This window comes from Pseudophryne corroboree, chromosome 4 (assembly GCF_028390025.1).
Source record: "Pseudophryne corroboree isolate aPseCor3 chromosome 4, aPseCor3.hap2, whole genome shotgun sequence".
In the NCBI taxonomy this organism is placed as follows: domain Eukaryota; kingdom Metazoa; phylum Chordata; class Amphibia; order Anura; family Myobatrachidae; genus Pseudophryne; species Pseudophryne corroboree.
Window position 1 is genome coordinate 421047338 of NC_086447.1, and position 23066 is coordinate 421070403.

The following is a 23066-nucleotide window of genomic DNA, read 5'->3' on the forward strand; positions in this document are numbered from 1 at the left end:
CAACTTTCTGGCAGAAACCTTTATTTCCATTAAAAGAACATAGAACAATGTGTTTGAAACAGAGCTATGTTTCTTACACTGTTTTTCTTTTCCACATACGCAGTCTGGAAAAAAGGGAAAGGTAAGTTATGGTTTTAAAACCAAAGCATGAAATATATTATTGCCTTGTGTAAATGTTAGTGAACCAAGCTTTGTTTTATAATTTTATGGTTTGCAATTTGCAAAAGGTGAAAGTCCTTTATTTTTTTTTAAGCTGAAGTTTGTGTGTTTTGGGATTTTTTTTTGTTATGTTTTAACTAGTTTATGTATTTGGCTCTTTTCCTAAATGTACTTCTTTTTATTTTTGCTTCAAAGGAAAGAATATCCACCTCATGTTCCAAAAGTAGATGCTGACCCTAATAGAGTAACGCAAAGACTGGGTAAGTTTATGTTTAGCCTTTGTTTTTAAGTATTGCAGTACTTAAAGTTGGTGCTCTTGCTGTAAAGTGGCTGTTATTGAAAGCTGGATATGTTGTGCCAGAAAAAGTAAGTTCTCTTTCGTCTCTGCTGGGGGATACTGGACCATGGGTCGTCGTTGGGTGAGCAGGACACTAAACTACTACAGCTTTAATTAGCTCCTCCCCCTGCAACCACAGAAGGCCCAATGTCTGTTTAGTGCTTGTTGGAGTTTGGCATGTTTGCAGAGGTTTTAGCCAGTGCCTTTGTTTTTATGTGTAATATTTTCTTTGGTTTCAGCTGCAGATGTATTAACCTGGAGAAGGCATAAGGAAGTGATAAACCAGTGATATGTGCAAGGTGATAAACGCACCAGCCAATCAGCTCTAAGATGTAAATTAACAGTTAGGCTCTGACTGGCTGGTGCCTTTATCACCTTGCACATATCACTGGTTTATCACTTCCTTATGCCTTCTCCAGGTTAATACATCTGCCCCTCAGTAAGGTTCTGTGAAGTGCCACAGCTGCAGGGAGCTGGGGGAGGTCTTTTCGTGAGACAGCCACGCTGGAAGAGTCGCGTTGTTTCCTTCTGTGCACTCTTAATAGAGACTGCCTGGACCCAGGAACTGGGGGCACCCTCACCCTTTTAGAAGGTACAGGGGCATTACTCTGGTGATGGATGGCTAGCCATCTTGCCTGGTCTCCTGCTACCATACTGGAGTGCGAATGCGTCCGCCAGCCTGTGCTATTGGCTGGTTATAAGGTTTTCCCCAGTTAGAGGGGAAGTGCCCTGGGCGCAGGAGAGTAGATGGTCTAAGCCAGTGATCTCCAACCCGTAGCTCGCGAGCTACCGGTAGCTCGCCGTAGTATTTTTGGTAGCTAACGGGCTTGGCCAGTCACTGGCACTCCTCCTCCCTTCATTTTTAATATGGTGCCGGCTGTCAGCCAATCAAAGCTCGTGGACCGGCAGTGGTGGCTCCTGATTGGCTGCTGAACTGCGAGTTTTGATTGACTCACTTACCGGCACCATATTTTAAATGCCCACCGCCGTCGGAGACTGTCACCCTCACCACAGCCACTCTCTGGACTTCACAGGAGAGAAGCGCGCTACGCTCTCCTCCCCTTCCGTCCCTCATACAGGGGGAGCAGCACCGGCGGCACTAGAAGAAGCCTGCAAGGGTTAGCACTCTGTGGGGCACTGTATTGGACACTGCGGGAGGAGCATTTTATCTGGCACTGTGGGGGGGGGCATTTTAAATGGCACTGCGGGTGGGATTGTATCTGGCACTGGTGGGGGCATTGTATCTGGCACTGCTGAGGGGCATTATTTGTGTATCTGGCACTACGCGGGGGGGGGGGGCATTACTTGTAGTTGTGAGGCCACACCCACTTTTGAGGCTACAGCCACTTTCGCAGGAACGCACGCGCATTGGGGGTAGGGGGTAGCTCCTTCAGAGGTTTTATTTTCCGAAAGTAGCTCACACCCCAATTAAGGTTGGAGACCACTGGTCTAAGCGAAATGGTTGGAGCTTATCCCTGTTGGCTTCCCCCTGCTGTGTCACAGTTGGTATATGCCTATTGGATGCTGTGCGGCCATTCCTGGGTGGATCCGGATCTCTGCTGAACGAACGCACTCAATGACACCATAACCTCCTTCCCTCTGAAGCTTTGAGTGTTGCCTCCTGGAATTCTAAGTACCCTCTAGCTTTGTTTCCCTATAGCTTCACAGTGCCTTAGAGAACCTATTAGTTTTCTTCCTATTGGCTGCAAGCTTTGGTTGGAGAGGTCTTTCTCAGAGCTGCACAGAGCAGGGGTAAACGGCGGACAAAGCAAAGGCCACTAAGGGGATCATTCCGAGTTGATCGCACCAAGCAACTTTTTGCTGCTGGTGCGATCAATTAATCTCCGCCTATGGGGGAGTGTATTTTAGCATAGTAGGGCTGCGATCGTTTGTGCAGCCCTGCTATGCTAAAAAAGTTTCACTCAAAACAAGACCAGCCCTGGACGGGATCCGGTCTGAAGATCGACAGTGCCTAGGTCGACAATGTTTAGGTAGACAGTCACTAGGTCGACAGGGTCAGAAGGTCGACATGTCAAAAGGTCGACATGAGTTTAAAAAAAAAAAATTCCTTCCCCCTCTCCCTTTTTCATACTTAACGATCCACGTGGACTATGATTGGAACGGTAATCTTGCCCGAAGCATGGTGAGCGAACACGGTGCACTAATTGGGGTTCCCGGTCACTCTACGAAGAAAACGACCCCAAAAAAACATAAAAAACTCATGTCGACCTTTTGACCTGTCGACCTAGAACATGTCAACCTAGTGACTGTCGACCTATAGTGGTCGACCTAAATATTGTCGACCTAGACACTGTCGATCTAATGATCCACACACCCCTGGACATACTTTCCCTGTGCGATGGATCCAGCAATGATGGGGTCGGCTTTGACGTCAGACAGCCGCCCTCCGTTCTCCTGGACCCGCCTGCGTTTTTCTTACCACTCCCCGAAAACGCCCGCCAACGGACAGGTGACGCCCCGGAACGCCTTCCTTCTGTCAATCTTCTTCAGTCGCCGCTGCGACCGCTTTTTTTGTAACCAGCATCGTCGCCGGGCAACGACGAGCGTGCGCATTCCAGACCCGTTCGCACCGCAGCGAAGAACTGCGTGCGAACGGGGCAGAATGACCCCCTAAGTCCAAGGGTGCTACGATGATGTTGTTTTTTACTTCAGCACAGTGTCGGGTTAAACTGCCATCTGGACAGCAGGACTGTCAGATGGAGCCCGATGATGCATAGGCGCAGGGAGGGGCTGCATCTGTTTAACTGCTGAAGAAGGAAGGTGTCAGCATTTGGTAGCTTGTTATTATATATTATGATATATAGTGGGGGGTTTTTTGTTTTTGTTTTTTTACTTGCACCAGCTTTTCCCCATCTACTACTTTATGCAGTGAGGGGAGCCACATACCTTTCTTCTCTTTATCAAGCCCTCTCCTAACCTGAGGCAGCCAGTGGAATACTCAGGCTGCGCAGTAATAAATACGGACACCCGGGGCTGGAAAAGTGAGATCATTGGAGCTCTAACATAGGATGAGTGGTGGATGAAGGGGTGTGGTTTGGTGGCGATGCCTCAGCTGGTGCTGTTAAAGAGTAGATACCCAACTGGGTGTCCAGAATGGTCCAGCGGCATGTCAGCATGCAGTCTGAAGCAGCGCTGACCACTTGGTTCGCTCACAGGGTGTAATTGGTCATTACAGATGATGTCCTCACCAAACAGGAAGTAAATCCGGGCCAGACCACCTTGCATAATAAAAGAGGGGGTGGCCGGATCTATAGCAATGACCTTTTCTCTTTCATCCACTAGGGGACACTGGAGCATCCTTAGACATTAGGGGTGTGAAGCTTGCAACCGGAGGTGTGGCACAATCTAAAATTAGCATGGTCTGCACAGCCGGTTCCTCCCCCTTCACATCCCTTCTCCCTCAGTTTGGAAAATTGTGTCAGGAGGTACAAGCACAGAAAAGGAGCTCCTGCTCCATGAAGAATATTTATTATTTATTATTTTTTTTATTTTTTATTTTTCTCTTTTAATTGACCCAATCCCTCCCAACTAAAGGGAGGGTGCAGGTTTTCAAAGGAAAAGATGGTAAATGCCCGATCCCACCTATATGAAAGGGGGTGCAGGCTTTACCAGACGAAGAGACTGCGTCCCCCTAATAAATTGGGGACAAAGTTCAGGTTTCAGAATCGTGCTGCGTCAACTAATGAAAAAGGGGACAAAGCCAAGATTTTGAGAGACAAGATTTCTTGTATCTCTCTACAGGAGATCCTCTAATCGTGAGTACTGGGACGTGAGGTAGATCAGAGTGCAGCTTAGGCTAGGTTTTTTATTTTTATTCTCTCTCCACTTTACAATTAATAATACTTTATTAACCTTCCTACCCCTCTCTAAAATCTCGCGTGCTGCATCAGTCACAGGCTATCCGCTGCGGTTGGCGCGGGAGCAAGTGCGGCGCGAGACTCGGCATGTTGTTCCCTGTGCGCAGGGGGAGAAAGCAGAGCTCGCGTGCTACACAGCAGAGAGCAGTGGTCCCGGCGCGCGCCAGCCAGCGGCCGGCGGGAGGGAGAGAGTGAGACATTCTCAACAGCGCCGCGCGGCTGAGCAGTGTCTCAGCAGCGTGCGCCGATATATGCATATATAATTCTGTTTTTTTACTCTGGAGCTGCGGGAGGGCCACTTTTATTAGGCTGTGGACGGTCACAGCTGTGACCAAGAAATTTTAGTGGCGGCCATTTTTATTATTACTTCAGGCGCCAGTCTGAGGAAAGGGATGGGTCCTCACCCCCCCCCCCCACTATGCAGGGCATGGGGGAAGGTATTTTCTTACAGAAGTTGCTCCCCCTGCTGTTCTGACTTAGCATGTAGATGTCTATATATATATATATATATATATATATATATATATATTTATTATATGATTAGAGATTCCTGATGCTAATAATCTGCCTCTGCTAGTACAGTATATATATGTATTTCTATGATTAGAGATTCGTTATGCTACTAGCTCCCTCTGCTGGTATACACTGTCAATTACCTTCTATGAGGATCTCCTGAAAAGTAATTATAATTTTACTAATTTATATTTTCAAGGGACTTCTTTTACAAAGATCCTGAGGAAAATACGAGGAAGCAAGCGGATACCAACTATACCACCGTAGCTGAGTTACAGTTGAGGTGTGAGGGTTGCATGTCAGCTGGTGTGTTAATTTATTTATTTATTTTTAATTTATTTATTTTTGTCCTGTTCTGGTTTCTATATAAAGGAGGGAACAGTAATCCCAGCCAGATCCGCTAACTTGGCTTCCGTCATCTATTACAGCCTTTCTCTTCCTAATTTAAAGGGTGAAAGCGCCGTGAAACACCCTGGTAGGGGGTTTAAATGACAGGTATAATGCAAAGACTAGTTATGTTTGTACGTACTGTACCAATTAGAGCACGTGGATGACAGCTCCGGGGTGTGCTATACCGGCTTAGACAAGGATGCTCCGCCTGGGAGCAGTGCTCTGTCTAGGTCAAGGATTACCTTGTAGATAGAATCTCCAATGAGATGTCGGAATCCCACACGCATCAATCAGTGCTGCGGGATTCTAAGAGACGATGGAAGGATTTCTCATCAGGTTAACGCCTCCCGCACAAGCAGTAACACTGTGCAGGGCGGTTAAAAGGCCTCTTCCTCTTGTACCTGAAGCAGAAGTGGAAGAGGGTCTTCTCATTGATACGAAAGGTGAGGTAATTGAATCTAACCTAGTCGCCGATCTTCCAGAAGAGGACACGGCTATCTCGGGGCTTGTTTCGTTAATCAAAACAAACGGAGACCCTAAACTTTAAGGTAGAATAAGTAATGGAGCCAGTAGATTAGAATTGTTCGAATCCCAAAGGCCACGTTCAGCAGCGTTTCCTATTCCTAAATCCCTCCAGTCTCAAATGGAGGAGGTTTGGAAACAACCTGCCGAACGCTTTCACTTTCCAAATGGGGTTTCCAGTAACTTATCCCCTACCCAAGGGTGTAATGGATAAGTGGGAGATTCCGCCGGTAGTGGATGTTTTCCTAGGAAGGTTGTGGAAGAAGACAATCTTACCGTTACCTACTGTAACGACTTTAAGAGGTTGACACAGCTTTAAAGTCAATTTTTTTTTAGCAGGTGCAACACAGAGCCCTACTGTCGTCTGCGCTTGGGTTAACAAGGCCATGGGAGCATGGTTTGGACGCATAGTACAGGCTATGTAGGGGGAAAATGGCTTGGAAGAAATTACCCAACTGGAGGAGCACATTCGAGAATCAGCTTCATACTTGTGTCAAGCCTCTAGGGATATTCACAGGATAGCATCGCGCATCTCTGCATCAGCCATATCGGCTAGACCAGAGGTTCTCAAACTCGGTCCTCGGGGGCCCACACAGTGCATGTTTTGCAGGTAACCCAGCAGGTGCACAGGTGTATTAATTACTCACTGACACATTTTAAAAGGTCCACAGGTGGAGCTAATTATTTCACTTGCGATTCTGTGAGGAGACCTGCAAAACATGCACTGTGTGGGCCCCCGAGGACCGAGTTTGAGAACCTGTGGGCTAGACGGTCAGAACGGCATGGAGACTCTGGCACCAAGGGGCGGTAGAATCCATCCCCTTTGAGGGTGCTATGCTTTTCGGTCCAGTGTTGAACAAGTGGATTTCGCAAGCTACAGCAAGGACATCCACTTTTCTGCCTACTCCTTATGCAAGAGCCACTCCACAGGTTAGGAGAGCTTATTCGGGACTAGCGTGTAACTCCTTTAGATCTCAGTCCTTGCGAGCCCGAGGAAGAGGTTTTGGTACACAAGTACGTGGGGGCAGAGGTAGAGGCCGCTCACAGGCAGCAGCCAGAAAGCGGAATAAACCTGCTGACAAGACAGGACGGTCTCCCGGCTCACCTGGGATCCCCCTTGGTGGGCGAAAGTCTGGAGATTGCCTCGGTGCCCTCGGAAAGCATAAGCGCTACTGCCAGCAATTGAAAAATTGCTACGGTCAGAGGTCATTATTCCAGTGGACGCCTCTCAGAGAGGAACGGCTCTCTATTCCAATTTAAAAGTTTTAAACCGGTCTCTAAATGTCTACTAATTCAAGCTGGAATCAATCCAGTCGGTCATTGCAGGCTTAGAACATGCATATCTGCATATCCCAATCTGGGCCCCTCACCAGGCTTACTTAAGGTTCGCACTGCTGATGGATTGCTAACAATTCAGGGCAATTGCAGTTCGGTCTATCATCGACCCAAGAATCTTTACCGAAGTTCATGGCATTCATTGTTGCAGAATCAAGACTGTTGAGAGTCACGATTAGTCCTTATCTAGACGACATGCTAATCAAGGCATCCTCTCCAGAACAGTTGATCAGGGATGTTCAGACATCTCATCCATTTCTCATTCAACATGGGGGGATTGTGAATTTCCAGAGATCCAACCTCATGCCAACTGAATGGATTCAGTCCCTCGGTCTCATCTTGGAGACTGTACCATTGAGGGTATTCCTACCAAAGAACAAGGTCCAGGACCTAAAGAGATTAGTGACTCAGGTACTGAGGTCACAAATGGTCTCTCTACACATCTGTGTGGAATTTCCTTGGGAAGATGGTGGCGTCTTTCGAAGCTTTCTAGTACGGCAGACTTCATTCCCGACCATCCCCGACCATTACAGATGAACCTCATTGCTCAGGGAGCAAGGTCACAGGAATCTCGCAGCAGGCAAGAGATTCGGCATTTGGGATTGGAAGATCCTGACAACAGACGCCAGTCTCAGAGGTTGGGGTGCCGTCTTAGAGGAACATTAGTTTCAGAGCAGATGGACGCTACTAAAGAGCAACCTACCCATACACATTCTCGAACTAAGAGCAGTTTCTCTATCGTCCTAGTGGATGCTGGGGTTCCTGAAAGGACCATGGGGAATAGCGGCTCCGCAGGAGACAGGGCACAAAAAGTAAAGCTTTAGGATCAGGTGGTGTGCACTGGCTCCTCCCCCCATGACCCTCCTCCAAGCCTCAGTTAGGTTTTTGTGCCCGTCCGAGAAGGGTGCAATCTAGGTGGCTCTCCTAAAGAGCTGCTTAGAAAAGTTTAGCTTAGGTTTTTTATTTTACAGTGAGTCCTGCTGGCAACAGGATCACTGCAACGAGGGACTTAGGGGAGAAGAAGTGAACTCACCTGCGTGCAGGCTGGATTGGCTTCTTTGGCTACTGGACATTAGCTCCAGAGGGACGATCACAGGTACAGCCTGGATGGTCACCGGAGCCTCGCCGCCGGCCCCCTTGCAGATGCTGAAACGAGAAGAGGTCCAGAATCGGCGGCAGAAGACTCCTCAGTCTTCTTAAGGTAGCGCACAGCACTGCAGCTGTGCGCCATTTCCTCTCAGCACACTTCACACGGCAGTCACTGAGGGTGCAGGGCGCTGGGAGGGGGGCGCCCTGGGAGGCAAATGAAAACCTTTTTTGGCTAAAAATACCTCACATATAGCCTCCGGGGACTATATGGAGATATTTAACCCCTGCCAGAATCCATTAAAGAGCGGGAGACGAGCCCGCCGAAAAAGGGGCGGGGCCTATCTCCTCAGCACACAGCGCCATTTTCCCTCACAGAAAGGCTGGAGGGAAGGCTCCCAGGCTCTCCCCTGCACTGCACTACAGAAACAGGGTTAAAACAGAGAGGGGGGGCACTAATTTGGCGTTAGAAATATATAAAAGATGCTATAAGGGAAAACACTTATATAAGGTTGTCCCTATATAATTATAGCGTTTTTGGTGTGTGCTGGCAAACTCTCCCTCTGTCTCTCCAAAGGGCTAGTGGGTCCTGTCCTCTATCAGAGCATTCCCTGTGTGTGTGCTGTGTGTCGGTACGTGTGTGTCGACATGTATGAGGACGATGTTGGTGAGGAGGCGGAGCAATTGCCTGTAATGGTGATGTCACTCTCTAGGGAGTCGACACCGGAATGGATGGCTTAATTAGGGAATTACGTGATAATGTCAACACGCTGCAAGGTCGGTTGACGACATGAGACGGCCGACAAACAATTAGTACCGGTCCAGACGTCTCAGAAACACCGTCAGGGGTTTTTTAAAACGCCCGTTTACTTTAGTCGGTCGACACAGACACAGACACGGACACTGAATCCAGTGTCGACGGTGAATAAACAAACGTATTCCTTATTAGGGCCACACGTTAAGGGCAATGAAGGAGGTGTTACATATTTCTGATACTACAAGTACCACAAAAGAGGGTATTATGTGGGATGTGAAAAAACTACCGTAGTTTTTCCTGAATCAGATAAATTAAATGAAGTGTGTGATGATGCGTGGGTTCCCCCCGATAGAAAATTATGGGCAGTATACCCTTTCCCGCCAGAAGTTAGGGCGCGTTGGGAAACACCCCTTAGGGTGGATAAGGCGCTCACACGCTTATCAAAACAAGTGGCGGTACCGTCTATAGATAGGGCCGTCCTCAAGGAGCCAGCTGACAGGAGGCTGGAAAAATATCATAAAAAGTATATACACACATACTGGTGTTATACTGCGACCAGCGATCGCCTCAGCCTGGATGTGCAGAGCTGGGGTGGCTTGGTCGGATTCCCTGACTAAAAATATTGATACCCTTGACAGGGACAGTATTTTATTGACTATAGAGCATTTAAAGGATGCATTTTCTATATATGCGAGATGCACAGAGGGATATTTGCACTCTGGCATCAAGAGTAAGTGCGATGTCCATATCTGCCAGAAGATGTTTATGGACACGACAGTGGTCAGGTGATGCAGATTCCAAACGGCACAAAGGTGTATTGCCGTATAAAGGAAGAGGAGTTATTTGGGGTCGGTCCATCGGACCTGGTGGCCACGGCAACTGCTGGAAAATCCACCGTTTTTACCCTAAGTCACATCTCTGCAGAAAAAGACACCGTCTTTTCAGCCTCAGTCCTTTCGTCCCTATAAGAGTCATATCTGCCCAGGGATAGAGGAAAGGGAAGAAGACTGCAGCAGGCAGCCCATTCCCAGGAACAGAAGCGTTCCACCGCTTCTGCCAAGCTCTCAGCATGACGCTGGGACCGTACAGGACCCCTGGATCCTACATGTAGTATCCCAGGGGTACAGATTGGAATGTCGAGACGTTTCCCCTTCGCAGGCTCCTGAAGTCTGGTTTACCAAGGTCTCCCTCCGACAAGGAGGCAGTATGGGAAACAATTCACAAGCTGTATTCCCAGCAGGTGATAATCAAATTACCCCTCCTACAACAAGAAAAGGGGTATTATTCCACATTATATTGTGGTACTGAAGCCAGAAGGCTAGGTGAGACCTATTCTAAATCTAAAAAAATTTGAACACTTACAAAGGTTCAAATCAAGATGGAGTCACTCAGAGCAGTGATAACGAACCAGGAAGAAGGGGACTATATAGTGTCCCGAGACATCAGGGATGCTTACCTCCATGTCCAAAATTTGCCCTTCTCACTAAGGGTACCTCAGGTTCGTGGTACAGAACTGTCACTATCAGTTTCAGACGCTGCCGTTTGGATTGTCCACGGCACCCCGGGTCTTTACCAAGGTAATGGCCGAAATGATGATTCTTCTTCGAAGAAAAGGCGTCTTAATTATCCCTTACTTGGACGATCTCCTGATAAGGGCAAAGTCCAGGGAACAGTTGGAGGTCGGAGTAGCACTATCTCGGATACTGCTACAACAGCACGGGTGGATTCTAAATATTCCAAAATCGCAGCTGATCCCGACGACAAGTCTGCTGTGCCTAGGGATGATTCTGGACACAGTCCAGAAAAAGGTGTTTCTCCCGGAAGAGAAAGCCAGGGAGTTATCCGAGCTAGTCAGGAACCTCCTAAAATCAGTGCATCATTGCACAAGGGTCATGGTAAAGATGGTGACTTCCTACGAAGCAATTCCATTCGGCAGATTTCACGCAAGAATTTTTCAGTGGGATCTGCTGGACAAATGGTCCGGATCGCATCTTCAGATGCATCAGCGGATAACCCTATATCCAAGGACAAGGGTGTCTCTCCTGTGGTGGTTACAGAGTGCTCATCTTCTAGAGGGCCGCAGATTCGGCATTCAGGATTGGATGCTGGTGACCACGGAGGCCAGCCCGAGAGGCTGGGGAGCAGTCACACAAGGAAAAAATTTCCAGGGAGTGTGATCAAGTCTGGAGACTTTTCTCCACATAAATATACTGGAGCTAAGGGTAAATTTATAATACTCTAAGCTTAGCAAGACCTTTGCTTCAAGGTCAGCCGGTATTGATCCAGTGGGAAAAACATCACGGCAGTCGCCCACGTAAATAGACAGGGCGGCACAAGAAGCAGGAGGGCAATGGCAAAAACTGCAAGGACTTTTCGCTGGGCGGAAAATCATGTGATAGCACTGTCAGCAGTGTTTCATTCCGGGAATGGAAACTGGGAAGCAGACTTCCTCAGCAGGCACGACCTCCACCCGGCAGAGTGGAAACTTCATCGGGAAGTTTTCCACATGATTGTAAACCGTTGGGAAATACCAAAGGTGGACATGATGGCGTCCCGTCTGAACAAAAAACGGGACAGGTATTGCGCCAGGTTAAGAGACCCTCAGGCAATAGCTGTGGACGTTCTGGTAACACCATGGATGTACCAGTCGGTGTATGTGTTCCATCCTCTGCTTCTCATACCTAAGGTACTGAGACTTATAAGACGTAGAGGAGTAAGAACTGTACTCATGGCTCCGGATTGGCCAAGAAGGACTTGGTACCCGGAACTTCAAGAGATGCTCACAGAGGACTTATGGCCTCTGCCGCTAAGAAGGGACTTGTTTCAGCAAGTACCATGTCTGTTCCAAGACTTACCGCAGCTGCATTTGACGGCATGGCGGGGGAACGCCGGATCCTAAGGGAAAAAGGCATTCCGGAAGAGGTCATTCCTACCCTGGTCAAAGCCAGAAAGGAGGTGACCGCACAACATTATCACCACATGTGGCAAAAATATGTTGCGTGGTGTGAGGCCAGAAAGGCCCCACGAAGAAATTTCAACTCGGTCGATTCCTGCATTTCCTGCAAACAGGAGTGTCTATGGGCCTCAAATTGGGGTCCATAAAGGTTCAAATTTCGGCCCTGTCGATTTTCTTCCAGAAAGAAGTGGCTTCAGTTCCTGAAGTCCAGAAGTTTGTCAAGGGAGTATTGCATATACAACCCCCTTTTGTGCCTCCAGTGGCACTGTGAGATCTCAACGTAGTTCTGGGATTCCTCAAATCACATTGGTTTAAAACCAGTCAAATCTGTGGATTTGAAGCATCTCACATGAAAAGTGACCATGCTCTTGGCCCTGGCCTGGACCAGGCGAGTGTCAAATTGGTGGTTTTTTTCTCAAAAAAGCCCATATCTGGTTGTCCATTTGGACAGGGCAGAGCTGCGGACTCGTCCCCAGTTCTCTCCCTAAGGTGGTGTCAGTGTTTCACCTGAACCAGCTTATTTTGGTGCCTTGCGCCTACTAGGGACTTGGAGGACTCCAGGTTGCTAGATGTTGTCAGGGCCCTGTAAATATAGGTTCCAGGACGGCTGGAGTCAGGAAAACTGACTTGCTGTTATCCTGTATGCACCCAACAAACTGGGTGCTCTTGCTTCTAAGCAGACTATTGCTAGTTGGATGTGTAATACAATTCAGCTTGCACATTCTGTGGCAGGCCTGCCACAGCCAAAATATGTAAATGCCCATTCCACAAGGAAGGTGGGCTTATCTTGGGCGGCTGCCCGAGGGGTCTCGGCTTTACAACTTTGCCGAGCGGCTATTTAGTCAGGGGCAAACACGTTGGTAAAATCCTACAAATTTGATACCCTGGCTAAGGAGGACCTGGAGTTCTCTCATTCGGTGCTGCAGAGTCATCCGCACTCTCCCGCCCGTTTGGGAGCTTTGGTATTATCCCCATGGTCCTTTCAGGAACCCCAGCATCCACTAGGACGATAGAGAAAATAAGAATTTACTTACCGATAATTCTATTTCTCGGAGTCCGTAGTGGATGCTGGGCGCCCATCCCAAGTGCGGATTATCTGCAATACTTGTACATAGTTACAAAAATCGGGTTATTATTGTTGTGAGCCATCTTTTCAGAGGCTCCGCTGTTATCATACTGTTAACTGGGTTCAGATCACAGGTTGTACAGTGTGATTGGTGTGGCTGGTATGAGTCTTACCCGGGATTCAAAATCCTTCCTTATTGTGTACGCTCGTCCGGGCACAGTATCCTAACTGAGGCTTGGAGGAGGGTCATGGGGGGAGGAGCCAGTGCACACCACCTGATCCTAAAGCTTTACTTTTTGTGCCCTGTCTCCTGCGGAGCCGCTATTCCCCATGGTCCTTTCAGGAACCCCAGCATCCACTACGGACTCCGAGAAATAGAATTATCGGTAAGTAAATTCTTATTTTTACAATGCGCTTTTCTTGCCCAAAGGACAAGTCGTGGGTCAACACGTAAGGTTGCAGTCGGACAATGTCACGACGACGGCATACGTAAACCGTCAAGGAAGAACAAGGAGCGGGATGGCGTTAAAGGAAGCCACAAAGATCTTGTTTTAGGCAGAAAGGCGAGACATTATCCTCTCAGCAGGTTCATTCCATTATCCTCTCAGCAGGTTCATTCCAGGTGTGGATAACTGGGAAGCGGATTATTTCAGTCACCAGGACATGCATCCGGGAGAGTGGTGCCTCCATCCACTGATTTTCGACAGGGCGGTAATGAGATGGGGTCTACCTCAAGTCGACCTAATGGCATCTCGGCAATACCATCAGCTGCCCAGATATGTGTCCACAACAATATCCAGCAGCAGAAGGAGTGGACGCATTAACACTTCCTTGGTGTTACAGGAAGGTTTACGTTGTTCCACCTTTCCAACTCATACCAAGGGTTCTGAAAAGGGTTGAAATGAGAACGAGTGTCGGCGATTCTAATCGCACCGGATTGGCCCCGCAGGAGTTGGTACTCAGACCGGCGGGGGTTACTAACGGAGGATCCTTGAAGGTCACCTCAGAGAGAGGACCTGCTATCTCAGGGACCGTTCCAACACAGACCTGAGCAGGCTGCGTTTAACGGTGTGGCTATTGAAACCCGGATCTTATGAAACAGAGGTAGACCAAGAACGGCCATTCTTACGATGATTGCCGCTAGGAAGCCGGTCACAGCCATATACTACTACAGGAGTTGGAAGAGGTACTTGGACTGGTGTCAAGGGCATGGGTGGAATTCGCCAAACTTCCACTTATCCAGACTTCTATTTTTCCTTTAGGCAGGTCTGGGGGTAGGACTGAGGCTGGGCTCTCTGAGGGGTCAAGTTTCGGTTCTCCCCGTCCTATTTCAACAGCGGTTAGATTCCTTACCAGAGGTTCAAACCCTTTTACAAGGGGTTCTTGGGATCCAACCCCCCTTTTTCGTCCTCTTACTGCGCCTTTGAGCATAAATTTGGTGTTGGAATTTTTGTGATCCAACTTTTGAGCCGTTAGCAAGAACAGACCTGAAATATCTCTCTTGGATGGCCACATTAATGCTTGCCTTGGCTCCGGCCAGGCGGGATTCTGGGTTGGGAGCCTTATCGTGTTAGAGTCCTTTTTTAAGTTTTCATAAAAAAAATAAAAAGAGGATTGGGCTGAACTCCGTATATGAGCAACTTTCCTTCCTAAGGTTGTTTCGGGGTTTCGCGTAACCCTGCCAATTGTGGTACCGTAATTCCAGGGTCTCGCAGATGGAGGCGTGTCCTTGGATGTTATCCAAGCGTTACAGATATGCGTACGAGTTACGTTGTCCTTCAGAGAGTCGGACCTTTTGTTTGTCTTTATGATGGGCCAAAGAAGGGTTGGCCAGCATCTAAGCAATGTTTGTCTAGCTGGATTAGATTTACCATTCGGCAAGCCTATCTTTCCTGTGGTGAACAGTTTCCGGTTCAGAGTGGGTGCCTCATGGGCGGCGGCCAGTGGTGTTTCCACTATTCAACTTTGCAGAGCGGCAACGTGGTCCTCAGCCCAGATGTTCGCGAAAATTTACAGGTTTGATACCTTTGCGTCCGGGGACTCTAAGTTCGGACGTTTCATTTTGTAGGCCACCGACAGCACTCCCTCACTGGGGGATAACTTTGGGACGTCCCCTAATGTCTAAGGATGCTCCAGTGTCCCCTAAAGAGAAAAGAGGATTTTGGTACTTACCGATAAATCCATTTCTCTGAATCCTCTAGGGGACACTGGACGCCCGCCTCGGTGCTGTCAACCTGCTGCGTTCAAACTACCTGTTCACAAAGTTTGTACAAACAGCGTTAGTTTTTCAATTAAGAGTTTCTTGGGGGCTGTTTGATAGGTTGTACGGTTCTGTTCCTCGCCAGGTGCTATAGTGTCATGTCCGATTCTCTCAGTCAAATTTTCCAAACTGAGGGAGGAGGGATGTGATCGGGGAGGAACCGGCTGTGCAGACAATGCTAATTTTAGATTGTGCCACACCTCCGGTTGCAAGCTTCACACCCCTAATGTCTAAGGATGCTCCAGTGTCCCCTAGAGGATTCAGAGAAATGGATTTATCGGTAAGTACCAAAATCCTCTTTTCTCTTATCCTACTGAAAATGTTTGAGTAGATGATCTCAGTGGGGAGTACTTCAAACGCTAAGCCTGGAGGAGGGAAGACCAGTTTGAATTTATTTTGTTGTCGGGCTAAATTACTTTCTGTGGACATTCATGCTTGATTTTCTGCTTTTGAGGTCACCCAGGATTTGCGAGTGGTTGTGGCCGGTCTAGTGGAAGAAGCAGCTTGAGTTAGATCTCTTGACCTTTCCACAGCTTTTGTTATGAGAAAAAAATTGTCTCATTTTGTATTCATTCGGAGTATGCACAGTCAGCACTATCGAGGATAGAAAAAGGTCCTGTCCAGATAGATTATTCTCCTGGAGGGTCTGAGGCATTGGGGTGTGACACTTAAGCCAAGTCAATGCAGAGAACTGCTTTAGGTTTGGAAAGGAAATCCTTTTCATTAGAAAAGTTATCTTCAGCTAGGCCTAAATCATGCAAGCCACAGTTTACGGGGCAAAAGTCATTTTTGTTTAGAATCTGAGGTTTCCTCGGAAGAGGAGGAACATCATGAAGATTCTGAGTGGAATTTATTTGTTTAATGGGTGTCCGTTCCTGGGGGGCGCCTGCTGGCAGCAATTCAATTGTACTACTGTTTGAGCACATATGCTGCCGACACTACTTCTCATAGACCCCCGTGCGGACAAGAAGGAATGTGCGAAAAGTTACCTATTTGGCACCCAAATGGCACATTTCGCTTTGCACTCGCTGTACTTTGGTCAGGTGTAGCTGTGTAATGCAGCCAAACGTGTACTGTCTGGGTGCGATCAATGCGTTTAACACTGGATGGGAAGAGGTGGCTCCTTCCACCATTTGCATGCCCCCTGCAAGTCCTGGAAGGAGCACCCACAGTCCAGTTCCTGATATTCAAATTGAAGATGTCACTGTTGAAGTACACCAGGGTGAGGATATGGGTGTTGCTGGCGCTGAGGAGGAAGTTGACGATGAGGTTTGTGATGGTGATGTGGTTTGTTTAAGTCAGGCACCGGGGGAGACACCTGTTGTCCTTAAGACAAAGAAGCCCATTGTGATGCCTAGGCAAACTACCAAAAAAGCTAGCTCTTCGGTGTGGAATTATTTCTCCTCAAATATGGACAACAGGTGTCAAGCCGTCTGTTGCCTCTGTCAATCTGTAATAAGTAGGGGTAAGGATGTTAACCACCTAGGAACATCCTTCCTTATATGTCATCTGCTGCGCATTCATCAGAAGTCACTGTCAAGTTCAGAAACTTTGGGTAAGAGCATAACCAGTCCACTGACACCTGAATCCCTTCTTCCTCCTGCAAGCCACACCACCAACTCCCTCAACGTCAACTTCCTCCTCAGTCAGGAACGCAGGTAGTCCTGCAGGCCATGTCACTGTCAAGACTGAGGAGTCCTCTCCTAACCGGGATTCCTCTGTAGGATCCTTGAGTGTTACATCTGCTGTTGCTGCCGCTGCTGGGAGTCGATCGTCATCCCAGAGGGGAAGTCGGAAGACCACTTGTACTACTTCCAGTAAGCAATTGACTGTCCAACAGTCCTTTGTGAGGAAGATGAAATATGACAGCAGTCATCCTTTTGCAAAGCGGATAACTGAGGCTTTGACAGCTATGTTGGTGTTAAGAGGTGCGTTCGGTATCCACCATTAGTTCGGAGTCACTTAAAGATTTGTTTGAGGTACTGTGTCCCCGGTATCAAATCCCATCTAGGTTCCACTTCTCTAGGCAGGCGATACCGAGAATGTACACAGACGTCAGAAAAAGACTCACCAGTGTCCTAAAAAATGCGGTTGTATCCATTGTCCACTTAACCACGGACAAGTGGAACAGGGCAGACTAAGGACTATATGAATGTAACAGCCCACTGGGTAGATGTATGGCCTCCCGCAGCGGCACCAGTAGCAGCATCTTGCAAATGCCAACTCGTTCCTAGGCAGGCTACGCTATGTATCACCGCTTTCCATAAGAGGCACACAGCTTACAACCTCTTACGGAAACTGAGGAACATCATTGCAGAATGGCTTACCCCAATTGGACTCTCCTGGGGATTTGTGATATCGGACAATGCCACCAATATTGTGCGTGCATTACATCTGGGCAAATTCCAGCATGTCCCATGTTTTGCACATACAATTAATTTGGTGGTGCAGAATTTTTTGAAAAATGAGAGGGGTATGCAGGAGATGCTGTCTGTAGCCCGAAAAATTGCGGGCCACTTTCGGCATTCTGCCACTGCGTGCTGAAGACTGGAGCGCCAGCAAACACTCCTGAACCTGCCCTGCCATCAACTGAAGCAAGAGGGGGTAACGAGGTGGAATTCAACACTCTATATGCTTCAGAGGATGGAAGAGCAGCAAAAGGCCATTCAAGCTTATACATCTACCTACGATATAGGCAAAGGGGTAATGCACCTGACTCAAGCGCAGTGGAGAATATTTTCCATCTTGTGCAAGGTTCTCCAACTCTTCGAACTTGCCACACGTGAAGTCGGTTCGGACACTGCTAACTTGAGTCGGGTCACTCCCCTCATCAGGCTTTTGCAGAAGCAGCTGGATAAATTGAAGGAGGAGCTAAGACGGAGCGATTCTGCAAAGTATGTGGGACTTGTGGATGGAGCCCTTCATATTCGCTTTGCCAGGATTCAAGGGTGGTCAATCTGTTGAAATCAGAGCACTACATTTTGGCCACCGTGCTCGATCCTAGTAAACCTAGGATCGAGCACGGTGGCCAAACGTTGTATCTCTCTTTCCAGCAGACACAAGTGTGCAGAGGTGCAAAGACTTAATGGTTAGTAAATTGTCAACAGCTCCTCCTTCAATTTCTCCCGCCACTGGGGCTGCAAGGAAAAGGATAACATTTTCTAGCCCACCCGCTGGTGGTGATGCAGGGCAGTCAGGAGCGAAAGCGGACATCTGGTCCAGACTGAAGGACCTGCCAATGATTACTGACATGTCTACTGTCACTGCATATGATTCTGTCACCATTGAAAGAATGGTGGAGGATTATATGAGTGACAGCATCCAAGTAGGCATGTCAGGCCGTACGTACGTATACTGGCAGGAAAAAGAGGCAATTTGGAGGCCCTTGCACAAACTGGCTTTATTTTTTACGTAAGTTGCCCCCCCTCCAGTGTGTACTCCGAAAGAGTGTTTAGTGCAGCCGGTAATCTTGTCAGCGATCGATGTAGGAGGTTACTCCCACAAAATGTGGAGAAGATGATGTTCATCAAAATTAATTATAAAGTCTTCCGGGAAGACCTTTACCAGGAATTTCCTCCAGAAAGTACAGAGGGACCTGTGATGGTGGACTCCAGTGGGGACGAATTAATACTCAGTGAGAAGGATGTACACAGTGAAAGGGGTGAGGAATCGGGGGATGATGATGTGGTGGGCATCTTGCCTCTGTAGAGCCAGTTTGTGCAAGGAGAGATTGATTGCTTCTTTTCTGGTGGGGGCCCAAACAAACTAGTCATTTCAGCCACAGTTGTGTGGCAGACCCTGTCGCTGAAATGATTGGTTTGTTAAAGTGTGCATGTCCTGTTTATACAACATAAGGGTGGATGGCAGGGCCTAAGGACAATTCCATCTTGCATCTCTCTTTCTTCTTTGTATTATGTGCTGTTTGGGTACTAGTTTTTGATTAGGGCCATCCTGTCTGTAACTGCAGTGCCTCTCCTAGATGGGCTAGGTGTTTGTGCCACACACTTGTGTTGCTTAGCTTAGCCATCCAGCTTCCTCATTGCACCTCTTTTTCTTCTTTGCATCATGTGCTGTTTGGGGCCTATTTTTTAAATCTGCCATCCTGTTTGCCACTGCAGTGCCACTACTAGATGGACCAGGTGTTTGTGCCGCACACTTGTGTCGCTTAGCTTGGCCATCCAGCTACCTAATTGCACCTCTTTTTCTTCTTTGCATCATGTGCTGTTTGGGGACTAGTTTTTGATTAGTGCCATCTTGTCTGCAACTGCAGTGCCACTCCTAGATGGGCCAGGTGTTTGTGCCGCACACTTGTGTCACTTAGCTTAGTCATACAGGCACCCCGGTGCAACTTTTAGGCCTAAAAACAATATTGTGAGGTGTTCAGAATAGACTGGAAATGAGTGGAAATGATTGTTATTGAGGCTAATAATACTGTAGGAGCAAAATTACCCCCAAATTCTGTGATTTTAGCTGTTTTTATGTTGTTGGTTTTTTTTAAATCATCCAGATCCAAAACACGAAAGGGTGGTTTTGGCAAAACCAAACCAAAACCCAAAAATGGAATTAGAACCAAAACACAAACACGAAAAGTTTCCACCGCACATCTCTAATATGAACCTCCACCCTTGGTGACTGTTCTGTGTGTGCAGTATAAGACCGCAGCCCTCCCTGTTCTGGACAGAGCCTCCTTTAAAGATGGCTCAGACAGAAAATGTGAAAGTATGTTGAAATCCATTTGTGTCTGCTGGTGCAGCATTAAGAACAAGTATGGCCTCAGCCTAAGGCAATGGAGAAGTGGACTTAACTTTTGTTTGAGGGGATCCAGCTGGACAACTATAAGTCCCATTTGTTGTCCATGTAGAGCCGCTCAAAGTAGGAGTAGATTATTTGGGGGAAGCTTCTTTGGATGCATATTTTGTTCAGTCAAAAATTTCAGGTTTGGCAATTGTGGCTAGACATGTGCTGTGGTTAAAATCATGAGATGCGGATACAGAGACCGTTTTAGAGAGTTTACCCATTGAGGGTAAAGTCTTGTTCGGTCCAGAATTAAATAAAAGAATTCTGAAGCCACAGATGGTAAAAGATCTTTTTAACATTCATGAAGGTCTATTAAGGCTAAATGTCAGACATTTGCCCACCTTTTAAACAGCAGTCTGTCCTGTAGTTTAGGGCCCGGGGTCAGGCACCTGGCTTCCAAGGGTTTAGAGATAAAGAAAGACAGACTAGGACGATTAGGAATAAAATTAAATTTGGTACCCAGTCAACGCATACAATTTGTAAGACTCAGGTTCATTACCAAATTAGCCAGAGTTTTTCTACCAAAGTAAAAATTAGAGACATTAAAAATCTAGTCAGAAAGATATTGGGGGCTCACAAGTCCATCCGTTCTGTTGCATAAAACTACAAGGGAAGATGTTGTTCACGTTTGAAGCAATCCAATATGCCATGTTGCATTCCAGGATGTTTCACTTACATAATCTAAATAGTTGGTTTACGTGATAACTATCACTAACAATCAGACAATTCATAATCCTGTCCCCAGACGAAGAGCAGCTACATGGTCATTGATTGATTGATTCATTCATTCACCAGATTTTGTTTTTTGCATCCAGGGATGCTACTTTGGATGTAAAGTATTGCATTCAGATATGACTGAGCACACCCTCGCTTACGCACTGCTTTGGACATCCCCATGGTCAAAAAGTGTCCCCAAGATGAATGAAAGATTTTTTTTCGTAGTTATTGTTAAATCTCTTTCTCCGAGTTCGTCTGGGGGACCTTTTGGTCCCTCTCTTGTTGGTTGTGTGTGTGAGAAGGAAACAATCCTATTAAGTGCTGGCTCCTTAACCCTCACTAATCTCATGGTCAGGAAATGTTCCCCAGATGAACTGAGACAGAGATTTACCTTTAAGTACCAAAAACATTGTTTTTTTTTCTCTTGCAAAAAAAAATAATATATATTTCATTAACCACTTGCCTGGCGTGGTCGCATCAGATGTGACCACACCAGCAAATGCTTTATCTTTCCTGGTCGCACACGATGAACCAGTCATATAAATAGTGTTTGCAGATGCAGGGAAGAGAAATTTCCCTCCGCTGCTGCTCTGTACCTTCCCGCCTCTCCCCCAGTGTTTGCCATGCTGCCAAACATTGCTGATCGGTCAGCACATCAGGACCCCCCCACCCAGCAGCTGCAGCCAATAGCTGCCTCTGGGGAAGTTGAAATCAGCCCCCCCTGTGTACCTCACGGCTGTCGCCGCTGTTTTAAAGGATGTCGCAATGTTTCCAATGTTCCGAATGTTGCTGCCCAATGTTTGGGGGAATTTTTTTTTAAAAAGAAAATGATTTTATTTATTTTTTCCAACTAAAATCATTTTGGATAAGGTTAAATTCATGTTCTTTACCTAATTCACTTATTAAAACAAACCTGACAATTTCTGAGCGGTTTTTGGGGAAAAAAATTGTTGCTTAAGTGGTTCAAAGAATAGATACAGATGTGTCCTCATAAACCTAGCCTAAATATGCGATGCGGCACTAGACACCTGGCATGAGTGAGCAGCCAGGTCCTGTGTGACTCTGCTTACGCAGAATGTCTTTTTAGTATCTTTTTTTTTGCCTGCGACTTTGATGCACCAGGAGACTTCACCGACTATTTTCTTATGTGACACTTGCATATCTGTGTGCGACTGAGTTTGCATACGAAGCACAACAGAACTTGGAGTGCAATAAAGCTGCTGCATTATAGCACTTCGTAAACAGATTGAGACTCGCACAGATATACAAGTGTCACATATCAAGTTATTTAATCACATTGTGACTAAGATGCATTTTTGGGTGGAAAAGATGCTCTGTTCACGCAGAGTCTCGCAGGTCCTATTACGTCGAGAGGGGATGTTTGGCGTGACTGCAGCAAGTTTGTGAGGACACATCTGTATTATCAGGCATTGACAATGCAACTCCAGTGTCATTGTGCCATTGGCTGTATATGCAAGAAATATCCAGAGGCATTGACCCATGGTCGTTTTTTGTTTTGATAGAATTCAGTTTGGTTAAGTAAATTGATTACAATTTTTACTTTATTTTCAAGTGTGTCTTAATTATGTATGAAACCTTTTATCTCTCATTTTACAGAAGTCATGCAAAGTTCAAGTAGCAATTGTGATGCTGAGCCAGAGCTTCCATTAAGGAGAAAGGTACAATACAAGCCACGCAGCAGTTTACAGGAGTGTGATTTACCTATGCTTCACGCAGCTCAGTTGTGTTTAACACAATCAAAGGTGTGTCATAAATATTGATATTTTGTTGATATTGTGTGCATGCCTAACATAAATTCTTGTCCTTCACGTGTATTAACTGTTTACAAAAACAGATTCTGTCTTTTGCTTTTCTTTTTTTTCTTTTTTTTTAACTTTGTTACCTAATGGGAATGGAGTGTCTTAAACATGGATTTAAAACACTTCTTTCCAGATACCATTGTGTCTATTATACCACACTGCATCCTGTACTGTGAGTGTGCATTTTCATTCTCTTTTTCTGTGTAGTCATTTTATTTTATTTTTTTCTCTCTGCTTTTTTTTTTTTTTTTTTTTTAACAAAATCACTCATACAGTATCTGCAAAAATAAGATTTTACTTACCGGTAAATCTATTTCTCATAAGTCCGTAGTTTATACTGGGGACTCCGTAAGGACCATGGGGAATAGACGGGCTCCGCAGTAGACAGGGCACTTTAAGAAAGAATTTGGATTCTGGTGTGTTCTGGCTCCTCCCTCTATGTCCCTCCTCCAGACCTCAGTTTGAATCTGTGC

General features: G+C 46.8%; 1 protein-coding gene across 3 annotated transcripts in view; it reads left to right on the plus strand.

Moving 5' to 3' along the window:
- The window catches only part of SENP6 (SUMO specific peptidase 6), a 343996-nt gene that overhangs the window by 130166 nt on the left and 190764 nt on the right, over positions 1–23066 (plus strand). The window contains exons 6-8 of one of the 3 annotated variants that reach the window (XM_063916838.1): positions 104–121; positions 355–419; positions 22391–22452. In XM_063916838.1, coding sequence (XP_063772908.1) covers positions 104–121; positions 355–419; positions 22391–22452 — 145 coding nt within the window. Of the gene's footprint in view, positions 1–103; positions 122–354; positions 420–22390; positions 22537–23066 lie in introns of all 3 variants that reach the window. The other 2 variants (XM_063916835.1, XM_063916837.1) reach the window with 2 other exon arrangements.